General features: G+C 49.2%; 1 protein-coding gene and 1 long non-coding RNA gene across 2 annotated transcripts; one reads left to right on the top strand and one right to left on the bottom strand.

Annotated features, from left to right (window-relative positions):
- Positions 1-7,941: 7,941 nt before the first annotated feature.
- LOC144286625 (uncharacterized) lies at positions 7,942-10,155 on the bottom strand. The gene is made up of 2 exons (XR_013354611.1): positions 9,420-10,155; positions 7,942-8,135 (listed from the first exon to the last, which is right to left on the bottom strand). It is a non-coding gene; the product is annotated as an uncharacterized LOC144286625 (long non-coding RNA).
- CAVIN1 (caveolae associated protein 1) lies at positions 9,416-24,302 on the top strand. The gene is made up of 2 exons (XM_077853287.1): positions 9,416-10,049; positions 21,834-24,302. Exons 1-2 carry the CDS (start codon positions 9,579-9,581, stop codon positions 22,533-22,535), a joined length of 1,173 nt encoding a protein of 390 aa, XP_077709413.1. The 5' UTR covers positions 9,416-9,578; the 3' UTR covers positions 22,536-24,302.
- Positions 24,303-24,558: the final 256 nt, after the last annotated feature.

Below are 24,558 nucleotides of genomic sequence, written 5' to 3'. Positions count from 1 at the left end.
CCCTCTGTTACTATCATAAATAAATAAATTAAAAAAAAAAAAAAAAAAGAGTCACATGGTTTATCAACCAAGCCAGCCAATCATTCCTCTTGTTGTTTGGTCATGATCCTGGGATCCTGGGAATGAATCCCGCATCTGGCTTCCTGTGGGGAATCTGCTTCTCCCTCTATGTCTCTGCCTCTGTGTGTGTGTGTCTTTCATGAACAAATAGATAAAATCTTTAATAATAATAATTAATTAAACATTTATTTTTTAAAACAATAATTACTTTAAAAAATATAAAAAACAAAAAACCCCCCAAATTGGTAAGTGAGCTCTTCACCCAACCTGAGGCTTAACACATGACCCCAAAAGCAAGAGCCACATGCTCTACCAACTATGCCAGCCAGGCACCCCTGAGGTACAATTCAAACAGAAAAAGGTAGTATAGGGATCCCTGGGTGGCACAACGGTTTGGCGCCTCCCTTTGGCCCAGGGCGCGATCCTGGAGACCCGGGATCGAATCCTACGTCGGGCTCCCTGCATGGAGCCTGCTTCTCCCTCTGCCTGTGTCTCTGCCTCTCTCTCTCTCTCTGTGACTATCATAAATAAATAAAAATTAAAAAAAAAAAGAAAAAGGTAGTATAAATGCTTATCTCTCTTTATTTCCAGTTTTTAGAATAATTATTTGGTTCTCTACAGTTTCTCAAAGGTGATTCCCAAGGAATTTTTTGTTTGTTTAGCATCATTATGAACTCATGAATTTAAACATATTTCATATGTATTACCTGAAGTCAAACAACTGGAAAAATAAATGAACAATGTTTGTCTTTTTCTTCCTTCTTTCCTTTTTCTTTCTTTCTTTTTCCTGGTCTGTCTTTTCTTTCTTTCTTTCTTTTTTCCTTTCTTTTGAGAGGGAGAGGGGGGAGAGGGCCAGAGGGAAAGAAAGAATCTTTTTTTTTTTTTTATGATAGTCACACAGAGAGAGAGAGAGAAAGGCAGAGACACAGGCAGAGGGAGAAACAGGCTCCATACACCGGGAGCCCAACGTGGGATTCGATCCTGGGTGTCCAGGATCGCGCCCTGGGCCAAAGGCAGGCGCCAAACCGCTGTGCCACCCAGGGATCCCGAAAGAAAGAATCTTAAGCAGGCTCCACATCCAGCGCAGAGCTTGATATGGAGCTCCAGCTTACAACCCTAAGATCATGACCTGAGTCGAAATCAAGAGTTGGATGCTTAGCTGACTGAGCCGTCCAGGTGTCCCAATTAACAATGTTTTTCTAGGCATATTTTGCTACTTATACAAAGAAGGAGCTCAATTATGAATAAATAAAGCAATATCAGGAATTTCTTCTTAAAAGCATTTTCCAGGAACTAGCATAGGACTAGCAAATTATTAATTTTTTTAAGATTTTATTTATTTATTTATTCATGAGGGACACAGAGAGAGAGAGGCAGAGACAGAAGCACACTCCACTCAAGGAGCCCAACGTGGGACTCGATCCTGGGTCTCTAGGATCACACCCTGGGCTGCAGGCGGCTCTAAACCACTGCGCCACCGGGGCTACTGCAAATCATTAATTTATTAAAGACTTGAGACACCTGGGTAGCTCAGCGGTTGAGCGTCTGCCTTTGCCTCTGGAATTCCGGGATCAAGTCCCTCATCGGGCTCCTGCGTGGAAGCCTGCTTCTCCTCCCTCTGCTTGTGTCTCACCTCTCTCTGTGTCTCTCATGAATAAATAAAAACAATCTTTAAATAATAATAATAATTTATTAAATACTTTATTTGAGAGAGAGAAAGCGCAGCAGAGAATGAGCATAAGCAGGGTGAGGAGTAGAGGGAGAAGCAGGCTCCCCTGCTAAGCAGGGAGCCCCACGTGAGGCTGGATCCCAGGACTCCAGGATCATGAAGACAGATGCCCAACCATCTGAGCCACCCAGGCACCCCGGATTAGCAAATATTTAATCTTCTATAGTTTCTATACACCTGTGCTAAGCCTCCTTCTCTCTTCTCTCTCTCTCTCTTTAAGATTTTATTTATTTATTTATTCATGAGGGCAGCCCGGGTAGCTCAGTGATTTGGCGTCGCCTTCAGCCCAGGGTGTGATCCTGGAGTCCCAGGATGGAGTCCCATGTCAGGCTCTCTGCATGGAGCCTGCTTCTCCCTCTGCCTGTGTCTCTGCCTCTCTCTCTCTCATTCTGTGTGTCTCTCATGAATAAATAAACAAAATCTTAAAAAAGAGATTTTATTTATTTATTCATGAGAAACAGAGAGAGAGAGAGGCAGAGACACAGGCAGAGGGAGAAGCAAGCTCCATACAGGGAGACCGATGGGGGCCTTGATCCTGGGTCCCCAGGATCATGTCCTGGGCTGAAGGCAGGCGCTAAGCCACTGAGTCACCCGGGCTGCCCTAAATTTTTTTTGTAATTTTTAAAAGTAATCTCCACACCCAATGTAGGGCTTAAAATTAAGACTCAAAGACCAAGAGTTCCATGCTCTGGAGACTGAGCCAGCCAGGTGACCCTCAATTTTCTTTCTAAAATGAAAATCCGTTCCTCTCTTTTGTTTTTTTCCCCCTCTTCCTTAAACAGTGCCTTTAACCTTTAGGATAAAGGCCAGACCTATTTGCATGACTTCCAGGATGCTCCATGATTTGGCAACTTTTTCCTGCCCAACCTCACTTTGGCCTCTCTACCTCCAAACATCTTATACAATACCTTATTTAACAGGTGTTCATTTGAGGGGGTGATAAAAATGTTCTAATATTGATTGTGGTTGCTAGCTATGTGAATATACCAAAAACCATTAAATTATACAATTTATTATTTTTTAAGATTATTTATTTATGGGCAGCCCTGGTGGCTCAGCGGTTTAGTGCCGCCTTCAGCCCAGGGTGTGATCCTGGAGACCTGGGATCAAGTCCCACATCGGGCTCCCTGCATGGAGCCTGCTTCTCCCTCTGCCTGTGTCTCTGCCTCTCTCTCTCTGTCTCTCATGAATAAATAAATAAAATCTTTAAAAAAAGATTATTTATTTATGAATCTATTTATTTATAGAGTGTGACAGTGGGAGAAGGGGAAGGTGGAGAGGGAGAGCGAGAATCTCAAGCAGACTCTGCCCTGAGCACAGAGCCCGACTCAGGGCCTCATCTCACCCCCCTGAGATCATGACCTGAGTAGAAATCAAGAGTTAGACACTTAACCAACTGAGTCACACAGGCATCCTGAATTGTATACTTCAAATAGGTGAACTGTATGCGATATGAATTATATCTCAATAAAGCTGGGGCATTGTTTTTACTTTTTTTTGAGCAGTTTAAAAAGGCAGGTTTTTTTTTAATTTAAATTCAATTTGCTAACATATCATACATCATTAGTTTCAGATGCAGTTTTCAATAACTCATCAGCTGCGTATAATACCCAGTGCTCATCACACCACATGCCCTCCTTAATGCCTGTCACCCAGTTACCCAATCCCCCCACCCACCAAAAGGCAAGTTTTTAAAAACGAAAATGAAAGAAGAAGAAGTAAGTTAGCAAATAGGATAAGAAATAATACAACCTGAGAGTCTTCAAGGACAAATTGGTCAACATCAGACAAGGAGAGATAATGGAGAATATGGAGTTTATTAGTGACTTTTAAGACCTCTTTTAGTAGAGAGAAAGCCATCTTTTTGGACAAACAGCAGTTTAAGAACCTAAGAACCGAACTGGGGGTTAGGGATCTGTAGCAGCAGTTCTAGAAAATAATGAAATTTGAATACCAGAAAATGAATGGACCTAACCTTAAGGAGACAGGAAGGTAAAACCAAGTAAGACTGCAGTTTTTGTTTGTTTGTATGTTTTGTTTTTTATTTTTAGGATAAGAGATTTTGAAGGCAGAGAAGGAGGAGAGGTTTTAGGGCATTTCCATTAATTTATTTTCTTGACGTTTTGTTTGTTAGGCTGCTTCACTACTTCCTTGAGACTAAAAACTCTCCCCTGCAGCAATTCTGCTGTGCCTTTTTTAATAAAAGATTTTATTTATTCATGAGAGACACAGAGAGAGAGAGAGAAAGAGAAAGAGAAGCAGAGACATAGGCAGAGGAAGAAGCAGGTTCCAAGCAGGGAGCCCAATGTGGGACTCGATCCTGGATCCTGGGATCACACCCTGAGCCAAATGCAGACACTCAACCGCTGAGTCACCCAGGCATCCCTTTGCTATGCCTCTGAATGGTTTCTAGCACTAAAGTATGCATAAACTAGCTCTTTTTTTTTTTAAGATTTTATTATTTATTCATGAGAGACACAGAGAGAGAGAGGCAGAGAGAGAGAGAAAGAGAGAGAGAGATAGGCAGAGGGAGAAGCAGGCTCCGTGCAGGGAGCCCAACATGAGACTCCATCCCAGGTCTCCAGGATCAGGCCCTGGGCTGAAGGCGGCGCTAAACCACTGAGCCACCCGGGCTGCCCCTAAACTAGCTCTTAATAAATAGTTTTGACTGTTTTCTGGCTCAGGAAAGCTATCCTATATATTAATGTTTAAAGAAGAAGGAAGGAATTTTTGAGGAAAAGAAATACACAAACATTATAGGCATTTCTTTTCCTATATGTCAGAGGGACAAGAATAGTGCCTATAAATCTGGGGAGAAAAACATTGTTGCTGTCTGCAGCAGCTGTGAGTCAGCTCAAGGACCTGGCTTTCCATGTGGGATGGTTTCTCTGATGTGAAGACACATCACTCATCCCAACTGTTTATTGTTAACAAAACATACTATCACCCTAGGATGTCTCCCAGGATGGATCCAAAACTGAACGGAACATATTGCACACTGTGCCCCTCACACCTTGCTGGATCTCCTATTTTTTTTTTTTTTTTTGGGATCTCCTATTAAATACTCATAGGACCTACAGCAGAATTATGATAAGAAATGAACAATGGGGGGGATCCCTGGGTGGCGCAGCGGTTTGGCGCCTGCCTTTGGCCCAGGGCGCGATCCTGGAGACCCCGGATCGAATCCCACGTCGGGCTCCCGGTGCATGGAGCCTGCTTCTCCCTCTGCCTGTGTCTCTGCCTCTCTCTCTCTCTCTCTATGTGACTATCATAAAAAAAAAAAAAAAAGAAATGAACAATGGGGGACACGTGGGTGCCTCAGCAGTTTGGCGCCTGCCTTTGGCCCAGGGCATGGTCCTGGGGTTCAGGGATCAAGTCCCCACGTCTGTAGGACTCCCCATGGGGAGCCTGCTTCTCCTTCTGCCTGTGTCTCTGCCTCTCTCTGTGTCTCTCATGAATAAATAAATAAACTCTTAAAAAAAAAAAAAAAGAACAATGCCTGGTTATCTCCCTCCCCAGCCCTGCACTTTCACACCTCAAATTATTGCTGCAGGGAGAGGGGGGAAGGGTGTACCCTTTCTCCTCCTTTACACTCAGAAACTATCCCCCTGTGAACCTTTCCCCCCTCTTCCAGTAAGTAATGGCAGTACTCCTTGAGCTGCCAGAGTACCTTCTACTTTGTACCAGAAACTATCTATGCATCTGTCTCCCTTGCTACACTATGGACTTCTCAACAGGAGGGACTGGGCTTTATTACTCCCTCTTGAAGTCCCCAGTTCAGTAGCTGGCTCACATTAAGTAGTCACACTTTTCGAACAGATGAATGGATAGAGGAATATGACAGAGCTCTGTGAGATTCCAACTGCTGACGTAGTTGTATCCCGGTGTTCTTTTTCTGGGCCAAAGGGTTGTTTGTTTCCACCTCTCCATCCCTTTTACAGACTCTGCCTCAGCTGCTGAAAGTACACAATGGAACAGTGTGCCTTTCAGCAAATAGAGTGAGCAATGGAAAATGCAAAGCATCAACCGTGAATGCAAGCAATGGCATGCTGAATGTAATTCCAAATGAAGAGAAACTGATTTTCACTGAAATGGAGTGAAGCCTTCTGGTAAGGCTCTTGTTGGGCTCCATTTCTGGTTATCAGGCTAGATAAAGCTAATGCAACAAGGCTCAGCACGCCCCCTGTTGGGTTTAGCTGGCATTTAGTAAGAAGATGAACAGGAGAAAAAAATTAATGCAAACTTGATGCAATTTTGTGGAGGTAGGTATGCAGGGGTAGGGCACTTTGTGCAAAATTCTGTTAAGGAAGCATCAAATGAGTCAGAGATGTATTCACTGGACTATCCCTTGGATATATTTTGACTCATCCACAAATACTGACATTCTTTTTTGAAGACTAGAAATATTTTCCTAATGTGAAAGCCAAAATGGCATGGACTTAATTCCTTCTAGCAAGCATGTAACCACAAAAAATAAAACACTAAAACTCCTCTTCAGTATCTCTCCGACCCCCAATGAGGTTTAAATTGTAATTTCTGAATCTCCATTGATAGAGAACTGGCTACATAAGTATAATACATCCATATGTTGGAAAACAAGTCAGCTCTACATACAGTGATATGGAACAAGCTTCATGGTATATTATTAACTGAAAAAAAGCAAAATGCTGAGCATATATATCTATATCTACATCTGTATCTGTATCTATATCTATCTATATATGTATGTGTGTTTCTTTAGAAGATTCCACAAGAGGGATCCTTGGGTGGCGCAGCGGTTTGGCGCCTGCCTTTGGCCCAGGGCGCGATCCTGGAGACCCGGGATCGAATCCCACGTCGGGCTCCTGGTGCATGGAGCCTGCTTCTCCCTCTGCTTCTCCCTCTGCCTGTGTCTCTGCCTCTCTCTCTCTCTTTCTCTCTCTCTCTCTCTCTGTGACTATCATAAATAAATAAAAATTAAAAAAAAAAAGATTCCACAAGAAAACAGTAAAATTTGTCTCTTGGGAAAGAAATTAGTCATGCAGACAAGGGTAAAAGGAAAAGTTCTTTTCATTCTACTTCTCTATGTCCTGTTCACAATCTGTATCTTGTGTGTCACCTGTGAAAACAATAACCAATTTTAAAATGTAAATTTTTTTTAATTTTTTTTTTTACTTTTACTTCAGGCTAGCTCATTTCAAAGAGCATGCAACTCTTGATCTCAAGGTCATGAGTTTGAGTCCCACATGAGGTGTAGAGATTGCTTAAATAAATAAGAACCTTATAAAAGAGCTAGTAAGGCTCTCTACTGTCACTCTTCTTTTTTTTTAGAAGTCTTATCAATCCTCAACAGAAGTAACTTAAACTGCTATATTTTCTCTTAAATTCTAAAATAAATTGGTAATCTGTCAGTTCTAACATATATATATATGCTACTCATTGGGGTTATCCCAGACTGCCCCAGATACTGAGCTCTTTAGCTCCATTCTCGCTTGGTTCTCTGAATGGATTGTTGGGGCCTGGGTCCTCCACTGAGCAGTTTTTCATTTTTCCTAATGATAATGCATGCCAGACTAGAAATGACCTTTTGCCACGACCATCATCTATCCAGCTGGGGAAACCCAAGCTTGGTTTCCAAAACCAGGGTAAAGGTTTGCAGCTTTTCTGGGGGAAAGAGGGCTGGTGCCACTCCAGGGAACTCATAACTCCAGTGTTGTGCTGGAGAGCAAAATGGGGAAGCATAGGCAGCCTCTTTTTCTCTAGACTTTGGAGTCAAGGGTCCTCCTTCATTCTGGTCCTTGATATTCATCACAGTTGAAAATATGTCTGTAGTTAATCCTCAGGCTGGAATACTCAAAACCAGCATGGATGGGTGGCCATGTCTGCCTATCCCTGTCTCAGAGTTAAGGTAGAAAGAGCAAGAGAGGTATATAGGGTCTTGATTTGAGCACCAAGCCAAGGCTAACCTGTGGGTACTTCTGACAAGTCACTTGCCCTCTCTAGGGCCTCTTGTCCCTGTCTGTCAAGTGAGGAGGTGGGATTTGATGACCTCTCTCATTGCCAAGGGCCAATCTCTGGGATCACAGAGATAGATGCACTTAGATGCACTCCTAAGTCCTGCTCTGTGAAGTTAGTGTGACCTAGGCCTCTCTGGCAAGGGAAACAAGGAAAGGTAATTTTTTTAAAGATTTTATTCATTTATCTCTGAGACACACCCAGAGAGACACACACACACAGAGGCAGAGACACAGGCAGAGGGAGAAGCAGGCTTTGTGCAGGTTGCCCAATGTGGGACTCGATCCCGGGTCTCCAGGATCACGACCTGGACTGAAGGCAGGCACTAAACCGCTGAGCCACCCAGGCTGCCCTGGAAAGGTAATTTTTAGAGAGAGGTGAGAAGTTGTTGTAACGGGTTTTACTTTCTATTTTATTGTCCAACTTAATCCTACTCTTAGTATAATTCTAAAAGGAATCTACAGGAGCTTTGCAGCCCCTCACTACCACTCTGATCCTAAATCTAATTTCTCCCTTCCCCAAACGACCCCTCAAGCAGTTTAAACAATATTTTATTATTTATTATTTTTTTATTTTTTTTAATTATAGAGCTTCTTTTTTTTTTTTTTTTTTTAAGATTTTATTTATTTATTCATGAAAGAGAGGCAGAGACACAGGCAGAGGGAGAAGCAGGCTCCATGCAGGGAGCCCGACATGGGACTCAATCCCGGGACTCCAGGATCGCACCCTGGGCGGAAGGCAGGTGCTAAACTGCTGAGCCACCCAGGGATCCCAAAATATTTTATTTTTAAGGGGTGCCTGGGTAGCTCAGTTGGTTAAGCATCTGCCTTTGGCTCAGGTAATGATTCCTGGCTGGGTCTTGGGATCAGCCCCACATGGAGACTGGCATGGAGACCCAGCCCAGAACAGTCTCCCTGCTCTGTGAGAGTCTGCTCTCTCTTTCCCTCAGCCTCTCCACCCCTCTTATGATCTCTCTCCCTCTCCCTCTCTTTCTCAAATAAATAAACAAAAATCTTTTAAAAAGGATTTTACTTTTAAAGAATTTCTGCACCTAAGCTGGGGCTTGAACTCACAACCCCAAGATCAAGAATCACATATTCTACTGCCTCAGGCAGCTGGGTACCCCAGAACCCTTCAAGCTTTCTGGAACAGTGGTTATTAACTTGGTTGTGGGGAAGGTAGACGTCCCTTCGAAAAAGACTGTGTAAGCCATGGATTTTTTCCCCTCTCAAATACCGGCAAATGCAGTGTTTTGCATATGATTTTAGGATCTCATGTTCTACCTGACACCCCGCTCTAGAACTTTAAAGGCTTAGGCGGGTTTGTGGGTGAGCAAAAAAAAAAAAAAGCGGGAGGGAAAAAGCCCTACTCTAGGACCTGTTTCCCTTTCCTGGCTCACATTCCTCCGCCCCAGTCCCGCTGCGCGGCCTCCACTGGCAGCCGAGGCCCTAGTCTCCTGCTCCAACTATTCCAACCATCCTGGAAAGGGTGGGGCGCTCGGCTCTTGGGTCCCCCTCAGTTGCCCCCCTTCCTCATCATCGGTCTCCCCTTCTGCCCCGGTCCCTCCCTTTCTGGGGTGGAGCCAGCCAATAGGCAATGAGATTCCGGGGTTTGGCCCGGGAGCCAGGGAGCTCACCGATTCCCCGCCCCACAGTTCTGGCCACCGTCCCGGTGCGCACGGACGTGGCTCGAGTTTCCTCGGCTCTCCGCTCTTTCTCGCTTCCCCCCCTCCGGTTCTTCCTCCTCTCCTGGGCTCCAGCTCCACCCGGCCGGCCCCGCACGGCTCCGGCTAGCCATGGAGGACACCCAGCTCCATATCATCGAGCAGCCACTTCCCGGGTACCCCGAAGTCGGGGACCCGGGGTCCTCCCCCATGGGGGAGCCAGCGGCGGAGGAGCCGTCAGGGGCCGGCTCTGAGGAGCTGATCAAGTCGGACCAGGTGAACGGCGTGCTGGTGCTGAGCCTTCTGGACAAAATCATCGGCGCCGTCGACCAGATCCAGCTGACTCAAGCCCAGCTGGAGGAACGGCAGGCGGAGATGGAAGGTGCCGTGCAGAGCATCCAGGGCGAGCTAAGCAAGCTGGGCAAGGCACACGCCACCACGAGCAACACCGTGAGCAAGTTGCTGGAGAAGGTGCGCAAGGTCAGCGTCAACGTGAAGACTGTGCGCGGCAGCCTGGAGCGCCAGGCCGGCCAGATCAAGAAGTTGGAGGTCAATGAGGCCGAGCTGCTGCGGCGCCGCAACTTTAAAGTCATGATCTACCAGGTGAGCTGGAGGGGCGGACCGCGCCCGGCCCGCGGTCTCCGGGGCTTGGGGTAGGGGGACCTGCCCGCTGTGCGGCGCTCCCGCCAGCCTGGCGAGGCGCGGGGGACCCACCCTCCTTCCGGCGCGCGCAGCTGGGGTGGGGTGGGGTGGAGTGGGGTGGGGTGGGGTGGGGTGGGGTGGGGTGGGGCGGAGTGGGCGGCGGATTCCTGGAGCGCGCAGAGGGGCGCGCTGCGCACCCCACGCCTTCTCACTGAGCCCCCTCCACCTGATGACAAACTCGCAAGAGTTAGGAGGCAGGACTCGGGGACGCTCCCCCTCGCAGACCTTTCCCAACTCGGCTCTGTGAAGTCTTCTTACTTGCCAGGGGTTTGGGGGAAAACCAGGGTCCCTGGCGGCCGGTGGGCCCGCTGTAAGCGGACACTGGCGGCGCGGCCGAGGTTTGGGGCCTCCAGCGCTGCCCGCCCGATATAGCGGGTGATTCAGGGCTCAGGCACGCACCCGCGGGGGCTGCGCCAGGCGAGGGACGCGACCGCCAGCCCACGCCCCCGGACCCGCAAGGGCCTCGGCTGCCCCCGCGTCCCCTCGCTGCGATCTGCCCCTGGCCTATGGGCACTTTCAGGATCTTGGGGACGCCGGCAGCGCAGCGGTCCCGAACCCTTTCTGCAAGATGAAAGTAGGGGCGGGGGTGGTGAGGAGGGAGTGGGGAACGACATGAGGAGTGCAAGAGGGGCTGGTGGAGCAGAGTGGGCAACCCCGGCAAGTCCGGCGATCTAGGCGCCGAGAATCACCCTGCTGGCCTGCGGGACCGCAGAGCAGCAGGCGGACAGGCGGGAGGAGGCTGGCGCGCCCCAGGCTCCGCCCAGGTCGCTTGTTGCTTCCTTTGCACCTCTCCCCGTTCTGCCCGCCTGGGTAAAAATGCCATTTTTGTATCATAAACCCAAATAAACATGGAAATCGCAGTGTCGCTGGCCCTCTCCACCCCCCCCCCCCTTCTCCAATCCCATTAGAAGTGGTTCTGAGCTGAGGGCCTGGTGATCTTTAATCAGGTAGGTATATGTGCCCAGCTTCTGCTTCTCTGGGCTTCCCACAGGCCAGGCTGAGGTTCCGACCCAAAGGAGGTGAGATCACGGTAGTGAAGTAGTTAGTCTATGCTCCCTCTGCCCCTTCCTCTCCCTACAGAAGGGAGTGGAAAGAAAAGGAAGGCTAGATTTCCCACACCCTCTACATGAGAAAACCTATAGGGAGCTGTGGTTTTCCTGACCGCACCAGGGCCTGGTCAAACTGGGTTCTGGGTAACGATCTGCCATACGTTGAGGTCCTTGGCTGGGTCTCCATAGGAGGAGCTCAGAGAGATGCAGATTAGGACAAGTGTTTCGGAATAGTAGACAGAAAGGGATGGGTAAACTTGTACCCATCTGAGAAGATGGTGATGGGAGAGACAGAAGTGGTGTTCTCCCCCTCCCTCCAATGCCCAGGGACTCCACCCAAGTGGCTCAAGGAGCTCACCTACCCACCCACCCACATTACTCTGGTAGAAAATGTCTAGAGTTGTTTCCCCTTAATCTAACTGCTTGGAGAAGTGTGTGTGAGAGAGTTTTTTCGTTTTTTTTTTTTTTTTTTTTTAAGATTTTATTTATTTATTCATGAGAGACACACAGAGAGGCAGAGACACAGGCAGAGAGGGAGAAGCAGGCTCCATGCAGGGAGCCTGACGTGGGACTCGATCCCAGGTCTCCTGGATCACACCCTGGGCTGAAGGTGCCGCTGAGCCGCTGAGCCACTGGGCTGCCCAAGAGAGATTTTAAAAAGAGATGATTAGCACTGGTGTGTGTGTGTGTGGGGGTGTCACTGAGGGCAGACCACCATGCAGGGGTCTGGGACAGCCAGCCAGCTATTTTCTCCACAGCCTGGTGTATTATAGGGTTGCCCTGAAGGGCTTGGATACATTGCCGTCCCCACTCTAAATATCCCAGACGAGGGCAGCCCAGGTGGCTCAGCAGTCTAGCGCTGCCTGCGGCCCAGGGCCTGATCCTGGAGACCTGGAATCGAGTCCCACGTCGGGCTCCCTGCATGGAGCCGGCTTCTCCCTCTACCTGTGTCTCTGCCTCTCTGTTTCTCGTGAATAAATAAATAAATAAAATCTTAAAAGAAAAACTAAGTATCCCAAACTGTAGACATGGGAAAGTTCTCTGCCTTGAGGCAAACCTATGTCAAAGGTGGAGATGCTGAGAGAAGGACGGGTATTGAGGAAGAAAAACTCATGTACAGAGGCCAGGGGCATCTGTTACTCCCTCTCAGCAACCAGTAGAGATCTGTATATCGTGTGTCTGTGGGAGTAGGGTAGGAGGTTGAATCACAGGGTGGCTTTGACAGCGTCTGCACTCAACCAGGGCCAGTGGGAGGCAGAAGGTTAGAAAGAATGGCTCAAACTGGGGACCCTGAGCCCCTAAACCACAGGGCAAATAACCAAGAAGTAATATGGTTCCAACCTGGAGAGGAGCTCAGAGGTAAGGAAAAGATTCCAGGAACAAGGATGGGGCTTAGGGAAGTACCGCTTCCCTGAGCTGCAGAACAGATGTCCAGGTAGGGGACAAGGGCGTGGGGGTAATCAGCTGCTAAAGGAAAAGCAAAGGCTGCTCCTCTCTGAGGTCTACAGGCCTGGGAAGAGAATGAGGTAAAAATAGCTCTGTGCCTTGGCAGACCTAATAGGGAAGATTGGGGGCGGCAGCATTTATGTCAGGCTGAGAAGTAGGATGCTTGGGTGGCCAGGCAGAGAGAGAGAGAGAGATTTGGAGAAAGGCCTCCTGGGAGAGTGTGAGTTCTCTAGAATGGGAACAGGGGAGAGGATACTGTATTCCCCACTGCAGATGTGGGAGGTGATGATGTGGCAGTGGGGGTGGAGTAAGGGGAGAACAAAAGGCCAGGAAGGCCCCAGCTGTGGGATCAGGTCATTGGTGGGGGAGGATAAAGGAGAGAATCCCTTCTGTGGCCTCACCTCATATTCAAGGAACTGCTAGACATAATGATTTCATAGGTTAAGGTTGCGTTTGGTCCCCTACCCTACCCCCCCATGAAATTCAGTACCTCCTACCCCAGGATATCAGAGCCCTCACCTTGAGCCCACTTCTGAGTAATTACTGTTGTCTGGCATTTCCGTATCTCCCTAACAAAAACTAGCAGTTTGGCATTCCATCCAGATTTAGAAATTATTAGTGTACTTTTAGAATGCAGAAAAAGGGGATAAAATGGAAATAAACATTTTTTGGAGCAGTTTTGAGGGGACCCATCAGACCTGTTCCAAGTGCCTGAGGATAGGACCAGGAAGCATTTAAGGGATTAAGAGCTTGGAGGCTTTAAAAGTGAGGGCAACAGGCTGGAATGAGGGCATGCTGGCTTTTCCTCCCCAAATCCTAACCTAACCCATATAGCTCTTTCCTGGATTTAAGGCAAATCAGGGCTCTTTTGTTAAGAAGAACTCCAAACTTTTGTCCCCAAATACCCCAATGTGGGGCTCTTGTCTCTCTCACCCGCTAAGACTAGTGGCCATGGAAAGAGTGCTTCCTCCAAAAAGCTGAAGTTTTTCTGGTCACTGGATCCAAAGCAGGGAGGGTATTTTTAGGGGTAATCCTAAGACCAAAGGAAATAGTACTCCTCCGTCTGATTTTTTTTAAATTTTTATTTATTTATGATAGTCACAGAGAGAGAGAGGTGCAGAGACACAGGCAGAGGGAGAAGCAGGCTCCACGCACCGGGAGCCCGACGTGGGATTCGATCCCGGGTCTACCAGGATCACGCCCTGGGCCAAAGGCAGGCGCCAAACCGCTGTGCCACCCAGGGATCCCTGTCTGATTTTTAAAAAAAAATATTTTATTTATTTATTCATGAGAGACACAGAGGGAGAGAGAGGCAGAGACACAGGCAGAGGGAGAAGCAGGCTCCATGCAGGGAGCCCGACGTGGGACTTGATCCCAGGTCTCAAGGATCACACCCTAGGCTGAAGGCGGCGCTAAACCACTGAGCCACCTGGGCTGCCCCTGATTTTTTTTTTATATATATATATATAAAGTCTGACTATTGTAAAAGTCAAAATAAAAAAGGGATGCAATGGCACAGAGTAAGCAACTGATAGAAGTGAGAGGACATTGTTGCTAGGTAACCAGCCTCAGTGATGAGTAGTCGTTTGTTCCATTTTATTGAAGCATACCTTTGTGAATATTTCATTATTCTGCCATTATAGATTTTTTGAGCTGGAAGATGCTTCATAGATAATCAACTTCAGCTTCTTCATTCTGTAGCTGGGGAAGTAAAGGTCCAGGGAGGGGAAGTTAACCTGTCTAGTCACTGAAGTTAGTGGGGGTCAAAGGTGGGGCCAGAATCCAGGTGGTACCCCTTCTTCTGCTATATTCTCTGCCCACTTCCTCCTTCCTCCTTCCATTCCTGGGCTCTGCAGCAGAAATCAGGGTGGATGGGCAGTCCGGGGGGCTCAGCAGTTTAGCGTCTGCCTTCGGCCCAGGGTGTGATCCTGGAGACCGGGGATGGAGTCCCATGTTGGGCTCCCTGCATGGAGCCTGCTTCTCCCTCTGCCTGTGTCTCTGCCTCTGTCTCTGATGAATAAATAAATAAAATCCTTAAAAAATATATTATAAATCAGAGTGGAGGTTATTCTAACAGAGGGTTAGTTCTGTTTCCTTCATCCTCCAAGGGAGACAGCTGCAGGGTCCCTGCACTCAGGCTGCTATGTGTATGCGTGTACATGTACAGCTGCAATCAACATTGCTAAGAGTGGCTAAGATTGGTGGCCATTAGCTACTCAGCCTCCTAGTGCTGAAGCAGAGCCAATGACCAATGACACTCGCCAATGACAGTGGGAGAGGAGCAGTATAGAAGGTAAGGCATGGAGCTCCCTGGCCAGTATGGGTACCCCCTGGCATGGACTCTGCATCTGGCTATGAGAGGACCAGTTGGCTTTCTCCTTGACATCCCTGCCACTTCCTCCTGCTGCTTGTACTCCACAGGGCAGGTTGGCACCTGCTATGTTGGCCTTTCCCCAACACTGTGTCACTGGAGTCTGGTAGTGCCCTTAACCGTCCCTCTCCCTGACTTCTCATGATGGACCAAAGCAAAAGTGGCAGCTCAGCCCCTTAAGAGGGAAAATGGGAACTACCACTAGGTCTTCCAGGATGCAGGCCCACCTGTCATAAAAAAAAGCTTGGTTTTTGTTCCTGATTTCTCTCTGCATCTTGGAGTCCTTTATCCCAGGCATGGGGAGGGGGAGGGGTGGCAAGGGAGGCAAGAGGTGGGGACATGGCCAAAGGGAAACAGCCAGGATGTCACTCTTCTATGCCTCTTCCTCTTCTTATCCAGGGCAGCACCCAGTGCCCACCCTGCCCCAGGGAACTAACAAGAAATGGGATCAGCAGCATAGGACTCTGAAGAAAGTGGAGTTGTTCGTCTACTTGCCTTCTTTTTCATTCATGAAAGCCTCCCCAGCTAGAGTCAATAACTGACCTCTTAGAGAGCTCCTTCTCCATCCCAGCAGCCTCTTACTCCTTCACTCCAGCCCTCAATAGCATTATCCCACAACCACACCTAGGTAGGGATAGAAAGCAGGAAGCTAAGGATGGGAGTGGGGAAGATTCTAGAGGAAGAGTGGGGCTCTGTTTAAATTGTTTATTAAGGGCAGCCCCGGTGGCACAGTGGTTTGGTGCCACCTGCAGCCCGGGGTGTGATCCTGGAATCCCGGGATCGAGTCCCACATCAGGTTCCCTGCATGGAGCCTGCTTCTCCCTCTGTCTCTCTCTCTGTGTGTCTATGAATAAGTAAATAAAATCTTTAAAAAAAATAAATTTTTTATTAAACATGGGCTTGGGTTTGTCCCACTTTCAACCCCAGGGCCTTCTTGATGAAGCATTTAAAATATGGTTCCTTTCTAGTCTAATACCTGCCATATTCCCTTCCCCCTACTTACCAACTTCAATTCTGCATGCCCACTAAAATCCTCTTTCTCTCAACTCCATCCGCCCCCATCTCAAGCCCCATTTAAACCCCTTTTCCTCATCTTAGCCCAAGAAGAAGCTGAAAGCACCCTCTGACCTGGCCACACCCAAGATCGTGCCATTTGACCTTCTGCCTGAGACTGAGCCCTTTGACCTGAAGCCTGAGACAGTGCCTGAGCTCCCACTCTTTGACCAGCCGCCTAGGACACTGCCCTATTACCCAGAGCCTGTGCCTCTGCCCACCCCAGAGGAGCCGATGGCTGGTGGGGGCACTTAGGGTCTCCTGGTGACATGCGGTTGGGGATATGGGGTGTTACTCCAGTCCACCATCAGCTCACTCCTTAGTGGTGGTCAGTGTCGGGATGGCAGGCCTCTACAAAGCCTCCGGTGGGTGGTGGGTATTGTGAAAACACTCTCGCATTATGCAGAGTTCAGGGGAATGTGGTGTGTGCAATGGGGTGGGAGGTAAAGGGATGGGGCCCTCCCTTACCTCTCAGTTTCTGTCTTAATAGTAGACACAGCAAACACCATACTGGAGCTTCACCCAGTGCTGCCCTGCATGAAATTGCATGAAACTGTGCCATGGCATCTGATTCTCCTTCCTGTTCCCCTTCTGACTCCTCAGGGACAGGCCAGTTTGGCTCAAAGCTTCTTTGGAGAGGGCCCTCATAAGGCCCAGGCCTGCCTGGGGTCTGTTCTGTGTCCTGTCCACCCCCTCTCTGTGGCTGAGGAAAACATTTACACTTATTTTTTCCTTTTTTTTTTTTTTTTTAGAAAATGTTTTGCAAAGGGATCCCTTATGTTTGCCAGATCCTGCCTTGGGCGGGGCACCCAAATGCTGCCAACTCAGAGAGGCCAGAAGGGGGGACATTTTAGCTGGGTCTGGCTTGGATCCTCTGGCTTCCCTATAGCACAAAAGGGTTTCCTCAACTTTTTTTTTCTTTTTTTCCAAAATCATCCGTCTAAGGAGTTTTAGACATTTTTTTCCCTAACTGTCCGCTCCTCCATGAAAATTTAATTCTATAGATAACTATATATCTGTGTATGTACTGGAACTCTTTGAACACTACAAGCTATTACAATATCTAAAATTTCCTCTCCTCAAAAATCATATTCCACCCTCTTGGGGGCAACATTACCCCTATGGAGAATCCTGCTCCAGCAGAAAGGACCCTCTGCCTTTGGTGTCTCTCACCCCTTGTCTTGGGAATCTAAAGTAACAACCCTGAGTTTTTACAACTTTCCCTCTTTTCTACCTCTCCCTAAGTCTTGCACCCTCTTCTCACTTACTTTCTGAGCAGATCCGGGGTCTCTGAACGCCCTCTCCAAAGACTTCTCTGGTTATTTCCAGGCAGTAGTTGGGGACAGAGCTCTAAGGCAAGAGAGGCTCCCGGGGCACCCGGCTGGCTCAGTCTGTAGAGGATGTGACTCTTGATCTTGGGGTCATGAGTTTGAGCCCCACATTGGGTATAGAACTTTCTTTTAAAAAGAAAAAAAAGATTAGGGCACCGGGGTGGCTCATTCGGTTAAGCATCTACCTTCAGCTCAAGTCATGATTCCAGGATCCTGGGATGGAGCCCCAGGCTCCCTGCTTGGCAGGGAGTCTGCCTCTCCCTCTGCCTCTCCCCTAACTCATGCTCTCTCTTTTTTTTTTTTTAATCTTAAAAAAAAACCAAAAAGATTAAAAAAAAAAAAAAAAAGGAAAGGAAAGAAAGGCTACTTATAGTTATATGACATTGTCCCTTCTCCCTGACAAACGTGAAGTGCCTGACCAAGGACTAGGCACATAGTAGGTGCTCCATTACATTATAATCATATTAAAATCTTCCTAAGCCAGAGGATCGTCAGTGTATATGCAGGGTTGGGCAGTGGAGTGGAAGGGGCGGGAAGCCTCCCTGGGGCTCCTGAGACTCATCTTGGACTGGTGCCTTCCTGGGTCGGAGAGCTGTGTGTGCTTGGTGGGGGGCAGGGGAAACTGTGCATGCTTTTGCTCAGACCTGGTCATTAAAGGTAACTCTGGAAACCAAGCCTGTTGGGAGTGGTGGTTTTGTTTAATAAAAACGTGAAAACAGAACAAGCAGAGCCCTCCCTCCTTGCCACTCCCGGAAGCCCCTCCTTTGGTGCAGGAGCTCTGCCAGGGCAGTAGGGGTGGGACAAGGGTGCCTGGCCATTGCACCCAGGGTGGAGGGAGGCGCTTTGGAATTGTGTTGGTGGTTGTTGTAGCAACAGGCAGATGGGGTCAAGACAGCACTCCGAGCCTGTGAGTCATAGGGGAAACCTGGCTTGGAAACGGGGAGAAAAGAAAAAATCCATTAATGGAGGGGAAAAGCTAGTCATAGTGGTATACCCTCTGCAGAGCCAGTCCACGGGACACTATCCAGGGACTTAGGTCAAGTTATTTCTTCCCCCATCCCCTGACCTTCCACCAAGGCAGCTCCTCTGGTGTTAAGCCATCACTCTGGGGGAAACCTACAATGAATGGGGTTATTATATTTCCATATACCTTTCTGGAGTGGGAGAGACCCCTTCAAATCCAGGAATAAACCTCCCTTCAGGGGCCCCTGGGTGGCTCAGTGGTTGAGAGTCTGCCTTTGGCTCAGGGCGTGATCCTGGGGCCCTGGGATCAAGTCCCACATGGGGCTCCCTGCAGGGAGCCTGCTTCTCCCTCGGCCTATGTCTCTGCCTGCCCCCCCCCATGAATAAATAAATAAAATCTTAAAAAAAAAAAATAAACCTCCCTTCACTGGGATTGCTCCCTGATGTTGTATTTGAGAACTTTCATCAGGAACTAGGAAGATGGGATTGGCTATAAGAGGTCTGCAACTCCGTCCCTAGCCCTGTTCGCTTTCAAGCTCAGCTGGCAAACACCTTTATTTTTATTTTTATTTTTATTTTTATTTTTTGGCAAAAACCTTTAATCTAGGAAGCCAGGGGCCAGGAAAACCAATCAGCTCAGCCTTTAGGGGGTGGGGTAGGGCAAGGATGGGGGTGGGATGGGGTATCAGGGATGCTGGGGGTGGGGCAGGGAGACAATGTCAATTTGTTTTCCAGCAGCTGGGACTGTTTCCTGACTATTCCCTGCCCATCACCCTAATCCTTTCCCTAGCTCATCCACATTGTCTGAGTTTAGCGAAAGGAGGGGTTTTCCACTACCCTTTGGTGGAGCATGTGTGGGGTTTTAATCAGAGAAGTTGCTGCGACGTCTGGGTGGCTGAGCATCTGTCTTCAGCTCAGGGCATGATCCCAGAATCCTGGGATCAAGTACCGCATCAGGCTCCTTGTGTGGAGCCTGCTTCTCCCTCTGCTTGTGTCTCTGTCTCTCTCTCTTTCTGTCTCTCATGAATAGATAAATAAAATTTTTAAAATATCAGGCACAAAAAATAAAAAATAAAAAAAATAAAAAAAAATCAGGCTGTGAAGGAGAGATTAGAACTGGAATTTTTTTGATACTGGAGGTGCAGGCAAATTATGGGTGAAGAGGGATGAAGAGGTAGTAGAGAGTTAGATCATGGAGAGTAATAAAATGGTGTGTAGGAGAGAGGACTAGAGTAGCAGGCAGAGAGAAGTGACTGTTAAAAGGAAACGCAAAGAGTACAACTGGAAATCAGAAGGAGGGGATCCCTGGGTGGCTCAGCAGTTTGGCGCCTGCCTTTGGCCCAGGGCGTGATCCTGGAGTCCTGGGATCGAGTCCCATGTCGGGCTCCCGGTGCATGGAGCCTGATTCTCCCTCTGCCTGTGCCCCTGCCTCTCTCTCTCTCTCTCTCTCTGTGTGTGTGTGACTATCATAAATAAATGAAAAAAAAAATTAAAAAAAAAATCTTAAAAAAAAAAAAAAAGGGAAATCAGAAGGAATGTTAAAAGAGGTTAGATGGTGGCTCAGCGGTTTAGCGTCTGCCCAGGGTGTGATCCTGGAGACCCAGGATGGAGTCCCCTATCAGGCTCCCTGCAGGAGCCTGCTTCTCCCTCTCCCTGTGTCTCTGCCTCTCTGTATCTCTCATGAATAAATAAGGAGAGGTTGGAACTCTCTTACACCTAGAACAAGGAAAATACCCCTTCAGTGCCTCTATGCTTGATAAGAGGCAGAGGGATGGACAGAATGATAGTACTAAGCCAGCTATGGCAGGTGGAGACTACAAGTCCCAGCATGCCCTGAGCCCAGATCACCTTGCCTGCTGGGAGGTGTAGTTGAGTAATGAGAGCTTGAGGTAGCTTGATCCCCAGCAGTGCTGGTGCCCAATTTGGGAGAAGGGGTGGAACCAGCATTCTGTCTTTGTCCTTGCTAATGCTATTGAGAGGGAGGGAAGGAAGTTGGGAGAGGGTGTTCCTAGTTTTCAGTGTAAACCAGGAAACTGGGGGGATGTAGATGGGAGGGAAGAGGAAAGAGGTTGGGGGCTGGGGGGAAATTTCTGTAGCAGGTGGTGCTGAGATACCAAGTGGTGTGTGTGTGTGTGTGTGTGTGTGTGTGTGTTTGTGTGTTTATGAGGGATCGATTCATGTTGCCTCATTTTTCTCAGATGGGATTTTATTTTTATTTATTTTTTTTACAATTCTGGGAAACAATCTTCAGAAAACCCTTCAAAAAACTACAGTTTCTCATTCCTTCATGTGAAGTCCCTAAAGACAGTCTGGGCCAAAGAGATCTGGGTTTATGTTTATGTTCTTGGATGTGCCTCCTTTCCCTTTCTGTGCTCAGCCTCCCCTACCTTCTTGGGGTGGGGGGGTAATCCTGAGATTCTGAAATGTTGGCTCAGACTCAGGATCTTGGAAAATCTTCCCAGAATGGAAAACAAGGCTGGTGCTAGGTATTCCCAGGGGCAGAGGGAAATAAATGGCTCTAGATCTCAGGGAATCTGGGACCATGACCCCATTCCTGGCTCTTGAGCTCCCGTCCGGGGGGTAAAACAACAACAAGAACAACAACAACAAAACAAACAAACAAAAAAAAAAACAAACCAACAATGGAAAAATTAATCCATCCTTTCCATTCCAAGCCTAGGAAGTCAGAACCAGAATAAATGTCCATGTTGGAGAGAAAACATGCTCTTAGCTGCCAGCCAGCTTCTTCCTCTTTCCTCTCTCAATTTCTACATGTGTTGGGGGGTGGGGAATGACCTCTACTGCAGCAAATCAGTATAAGGAGGTCAAGGGTGGGGAGCATGGACCCCAGCACAGCTCCCCTTCCCTACGACTCGTTCTGAAATGACCTGAAGTCTGGGAAACTCACTCCCCTAATCTTGCCTTCACGCTACCCTACCAGGGGTTCCCCTGACACTGGCTGTGAGCTCACTCCCCTACTCCCACCCCTCAACCGCTCCCCAAATCCCTTTCCATTTTGGCCTGGCTATTGCAATATGCGGCTTAGTGCACCAGAGGGCGCTCTGCCCATTTCCAAAGTTAAGTTGTGTTCCCTGGGACGCGAGGGGCAAGGAGTCGTTTAAAATGAGATGCAGGGATGTAGCAGGCGTGGAACAGGTTTGGAGGCTTCAGAGATATTTAGCCCAAGCGCGGTGCCACTACAGGCCAATCTCCGACCTGAAGCTCGGTTCCCCGCCTCGCCCTGTCTGTATAGTTACCATTCATTCAACACATATTTACTGGGCGCCCAGGCAGTGTCCAGCTCAGTGCCAAGGCTCTGGGGATACACCGGCGAAGGAGCTGGGCCGATGTCACAGCTGCCACGCACTCCTCAGAATCACCACCATCCTGCCCCAGGTTGGCTCAGTGTCCCCCAGGTCCCCGCCCAGCCCTTCGCCCTGCCCCTCACCTCTTGGCTCTGCTCTCCCCTTAGGACGAAGTGAAACTGCCGGCCAAAGTGAGCGTCGGCAAGTCGCTGAAAGAGGCAGAGGCGCTGCCCGAGAAGGAGGGCGATGAGCTGGGAGAGGGCGAGCGGCCGGAGGAGGATGCAGCGGCGCTCGAGCTGTCGTCCGACGAGGCGGTGGAGGTGGAGGAGGTCATCGAGGAGTCGCGCGCCGAGCGCATCAAGCGCAGCGGCCTGCGGCGCGTGGACGACTTCAAGAAGGCCTTCTCCAAGGAGAAGATGGAGAAGACCAAGGTGCGCACCCGCGAAAACCTGGAGAAGACCCGCCTCAAGACCAAGGAGAACCTGGAGAAGACGCGCCACACGCTCGAGAAGCGCATGAACAAGCTGGGCACGCGCCTCGTCCCAGCCGAGCGGCGCGAGAAGCTCAAGACCTCGCGAGACAAGCTGCGCAAGTCCTTCACGCCCGACCACGTGGTGTACGCGCGCTCCAAGACGGCGGTCTACAAGGTGCCGCCCTTCACCTTCCACGTCAAGAAGATCCGCGAGGGCCAGGTGGAGGTGCTGAAGGCCACCGAGATGGTGGAGGTGGGCGCCGACGACGACGAGGGCGACGCGGAGCGCGGCGAGGCGGCCGACCTGCTGCGCGGGAGCAGCCCCGACGTGCACACGCTGCTGGAGATCACCGAGGAGTCGGATGCGGTGCTGGTGGACAAGAGCGACAGCGACTGAGCGGACGCGGGGCGCTGCCTGGGAGGCCGCGCCACCCTGCCCCGCCCCTCCCCGCCCGCCCCGCCCCCCCATGCCTTTCCCTCTGGAACTTTCTCTTTCGCATTCTCTCTTGGCCCCACACGGGCTGAGATATTTCTAAATTGACAACACCGCCCCTCAAGGAGCACCCCTCCAAGTCTTACAGCTGTTAAGACGGGAGGGGGAGGCAGCCTTCTCCATGGATAACCCCAGTTTGGGCGCAGTCTGGGTGGAACGGAGAGGAGAGTGGTCCGTGTCCTGGTCGTCCAGGTCAGGGACATTAAGGGAAATTGCTGTCATTTCCATAGTCGCCCAACTCCCCTTGGGGTAGGCTGCCTTTCCCCCAACCTCCGCCTCACACTCATACCCAGCTGCTGTCATTCCTGCACACTGAGCTCTTCTGATTCCTGGAGGCCTCAAAGCCAAAATTACCATTAAAGGAAAGAGTGAATCCTGAAGAGGACCCTTGCCCACTTGGGAGGCTCCATACTGGGAGGACTTGAAAGCAGCTTTTGGGAGAACCTGGGGCAGTTGGAGGAAGAGGGTAGGGTGAGTCCTGACCCTGGAATGAGAGTCTAGCACAGGTTGTCTCTGTAAAAGGTCCCAACAAGGAAGGCTGTAGCCAAGCAGAGCCCTAGGGAAGGAGGGGGTGGTGTAGGGAGCACTTAAATTTGTTTATGCATTTGCAGCAGCAGCACATGGTTATGGCTTTGGGAAGGAGAATGGGAAATAGTAGAAAGTGGAAATGAGTGAAGAGAGGAGAAGTCTCCTCATTAGCAGCGTGAGAAACATAAGACAAGAACCCCTTCTTAGTGGGGTTCTCCGAGGACAGCAGGACAATTTTCAGAATAAGAAGGGTGGACACTGAGAAAGCAATGATCCAAAGGGAAGAAAGAGGAAAGTCTCATCCCTCTCCCTTCACTGAGATCTGAATGGTGCCCCTTGTGGCCGCCCATTTCTCAAGTCTAGAAAATGAGGGTTCCAGAAGGGGGCAGCATCAGACTGCGGAGATCTGGGAGTTTAGGAGGGAGGCCAACTGGAAAGAGAGCAAAGGTGCTAATGGCCAGGCCACCAAGCTGAGAGTTGGAGTGGAGATGGCCCAGAGTGTGTGGGCCAACCCAGCCTTGGCTACTCCTGGCAGTTTCTTAAGATCCTTCCCTAGCGCTAGTATCATAAAGCTGCAAAACTTGCCAAGACCTCCTTGCCTTTGTGGGTTCCTCTCCTGAATCGGGGATGACAGGGATGCTACTTCCAGTCCAGGAGTCCACTGACAGGTTCTCTGCTGGACACTTCAGTGCCCCCTGCTCCTCCCCAGTAAAGGCGGCTTGTCAGAAGCAAAGACAACTTCCTTTCCCTTAAAGCACAGTCCAAAGAGGAGGACTGAAGGCTTCCTTCTCCTCCCTCACCTCCTCTGCTTTATCTTCCTTTCTCTGCTTTTTAGAGTTGCAGCTAATTGTTTTAAGGGGTGGAGGGAGGGAGCCTGGGGACACTAACTTTTTTTTTTTTTTTTTTATAATACAAAGCTTTGCTTCTCCGTCCTCCTTTTCTTGGTTCCCTTCTCTCTTCTGAATGGTTGGAGATGCTTCAGCTGAGGGAGGATGGGGATTGTGGGACAAGGTCCCTTGGTGCTGATGGGCTGAAGGGGCCTGAGTTGTGGGCAGGTACAGTTTCCTGTGGGCTCTGGGGAGCCTGTCATGTTGCTGTGTCCTGGTGAGCAGCCCGACCAATAAACCTGCTTTTCTAAAAGGATCTGTGCTGGATTATATTCTAAGGCAATTACAGAGGCTGAGTTATGGAGGACAGGAGACAACCAGGGAGGGGAAAAAGGGAGAGGACTGTTGGTTTAAACCTGCCTCATGTGCCTGGTGTGCGGAGTGTGTGTGTGGGGTATTATCATCCCCATCTCAGAGGTGAAGAAACACAGAATGACTTGTCTGAAGTAAAGTATCGGTAAGTGGTAGAGCTGAGATTCTAAGCCAGGCAGCCTGGCTCCACAGTCTGTTAA

This window comes from Canis aureus, chromosome 16 (genome assembly GCF_053574225.1).
Source record: "Canis aureus isolate CA01 chromosome 16, VMU_Caureus_v.1.0, whole genome shotgun sequence".
NCBI lineage: Eukaryota > Metazoa > Chordata > Mammalia > Carnivora > Canidae > Canis > Canis aureus.
Note: the sequence above shows the minus strand (reverse complement) of the source record. Positions and strands in the feature narration are given on the sequence as shown.

What these genes read in the sequence shown, in the direction of transcription:
- CAVIN1 (XM_077853287.1), top strand. Translation starts at nt 9,579, where the DNA reads ATGGAGGACACCCAGCTCCATATCATCGAGCAGCCACTTCCCGGGTAC. An exon ending in TTAAAGTCATGATCTACCAG is followed by an intron (nt 10,050 to 21,833) that starts GTGAGCTGGAGG and finishes CTCTCCCCTTAG; the next exon opens with GACGAAGTGAAACTGCCGGC.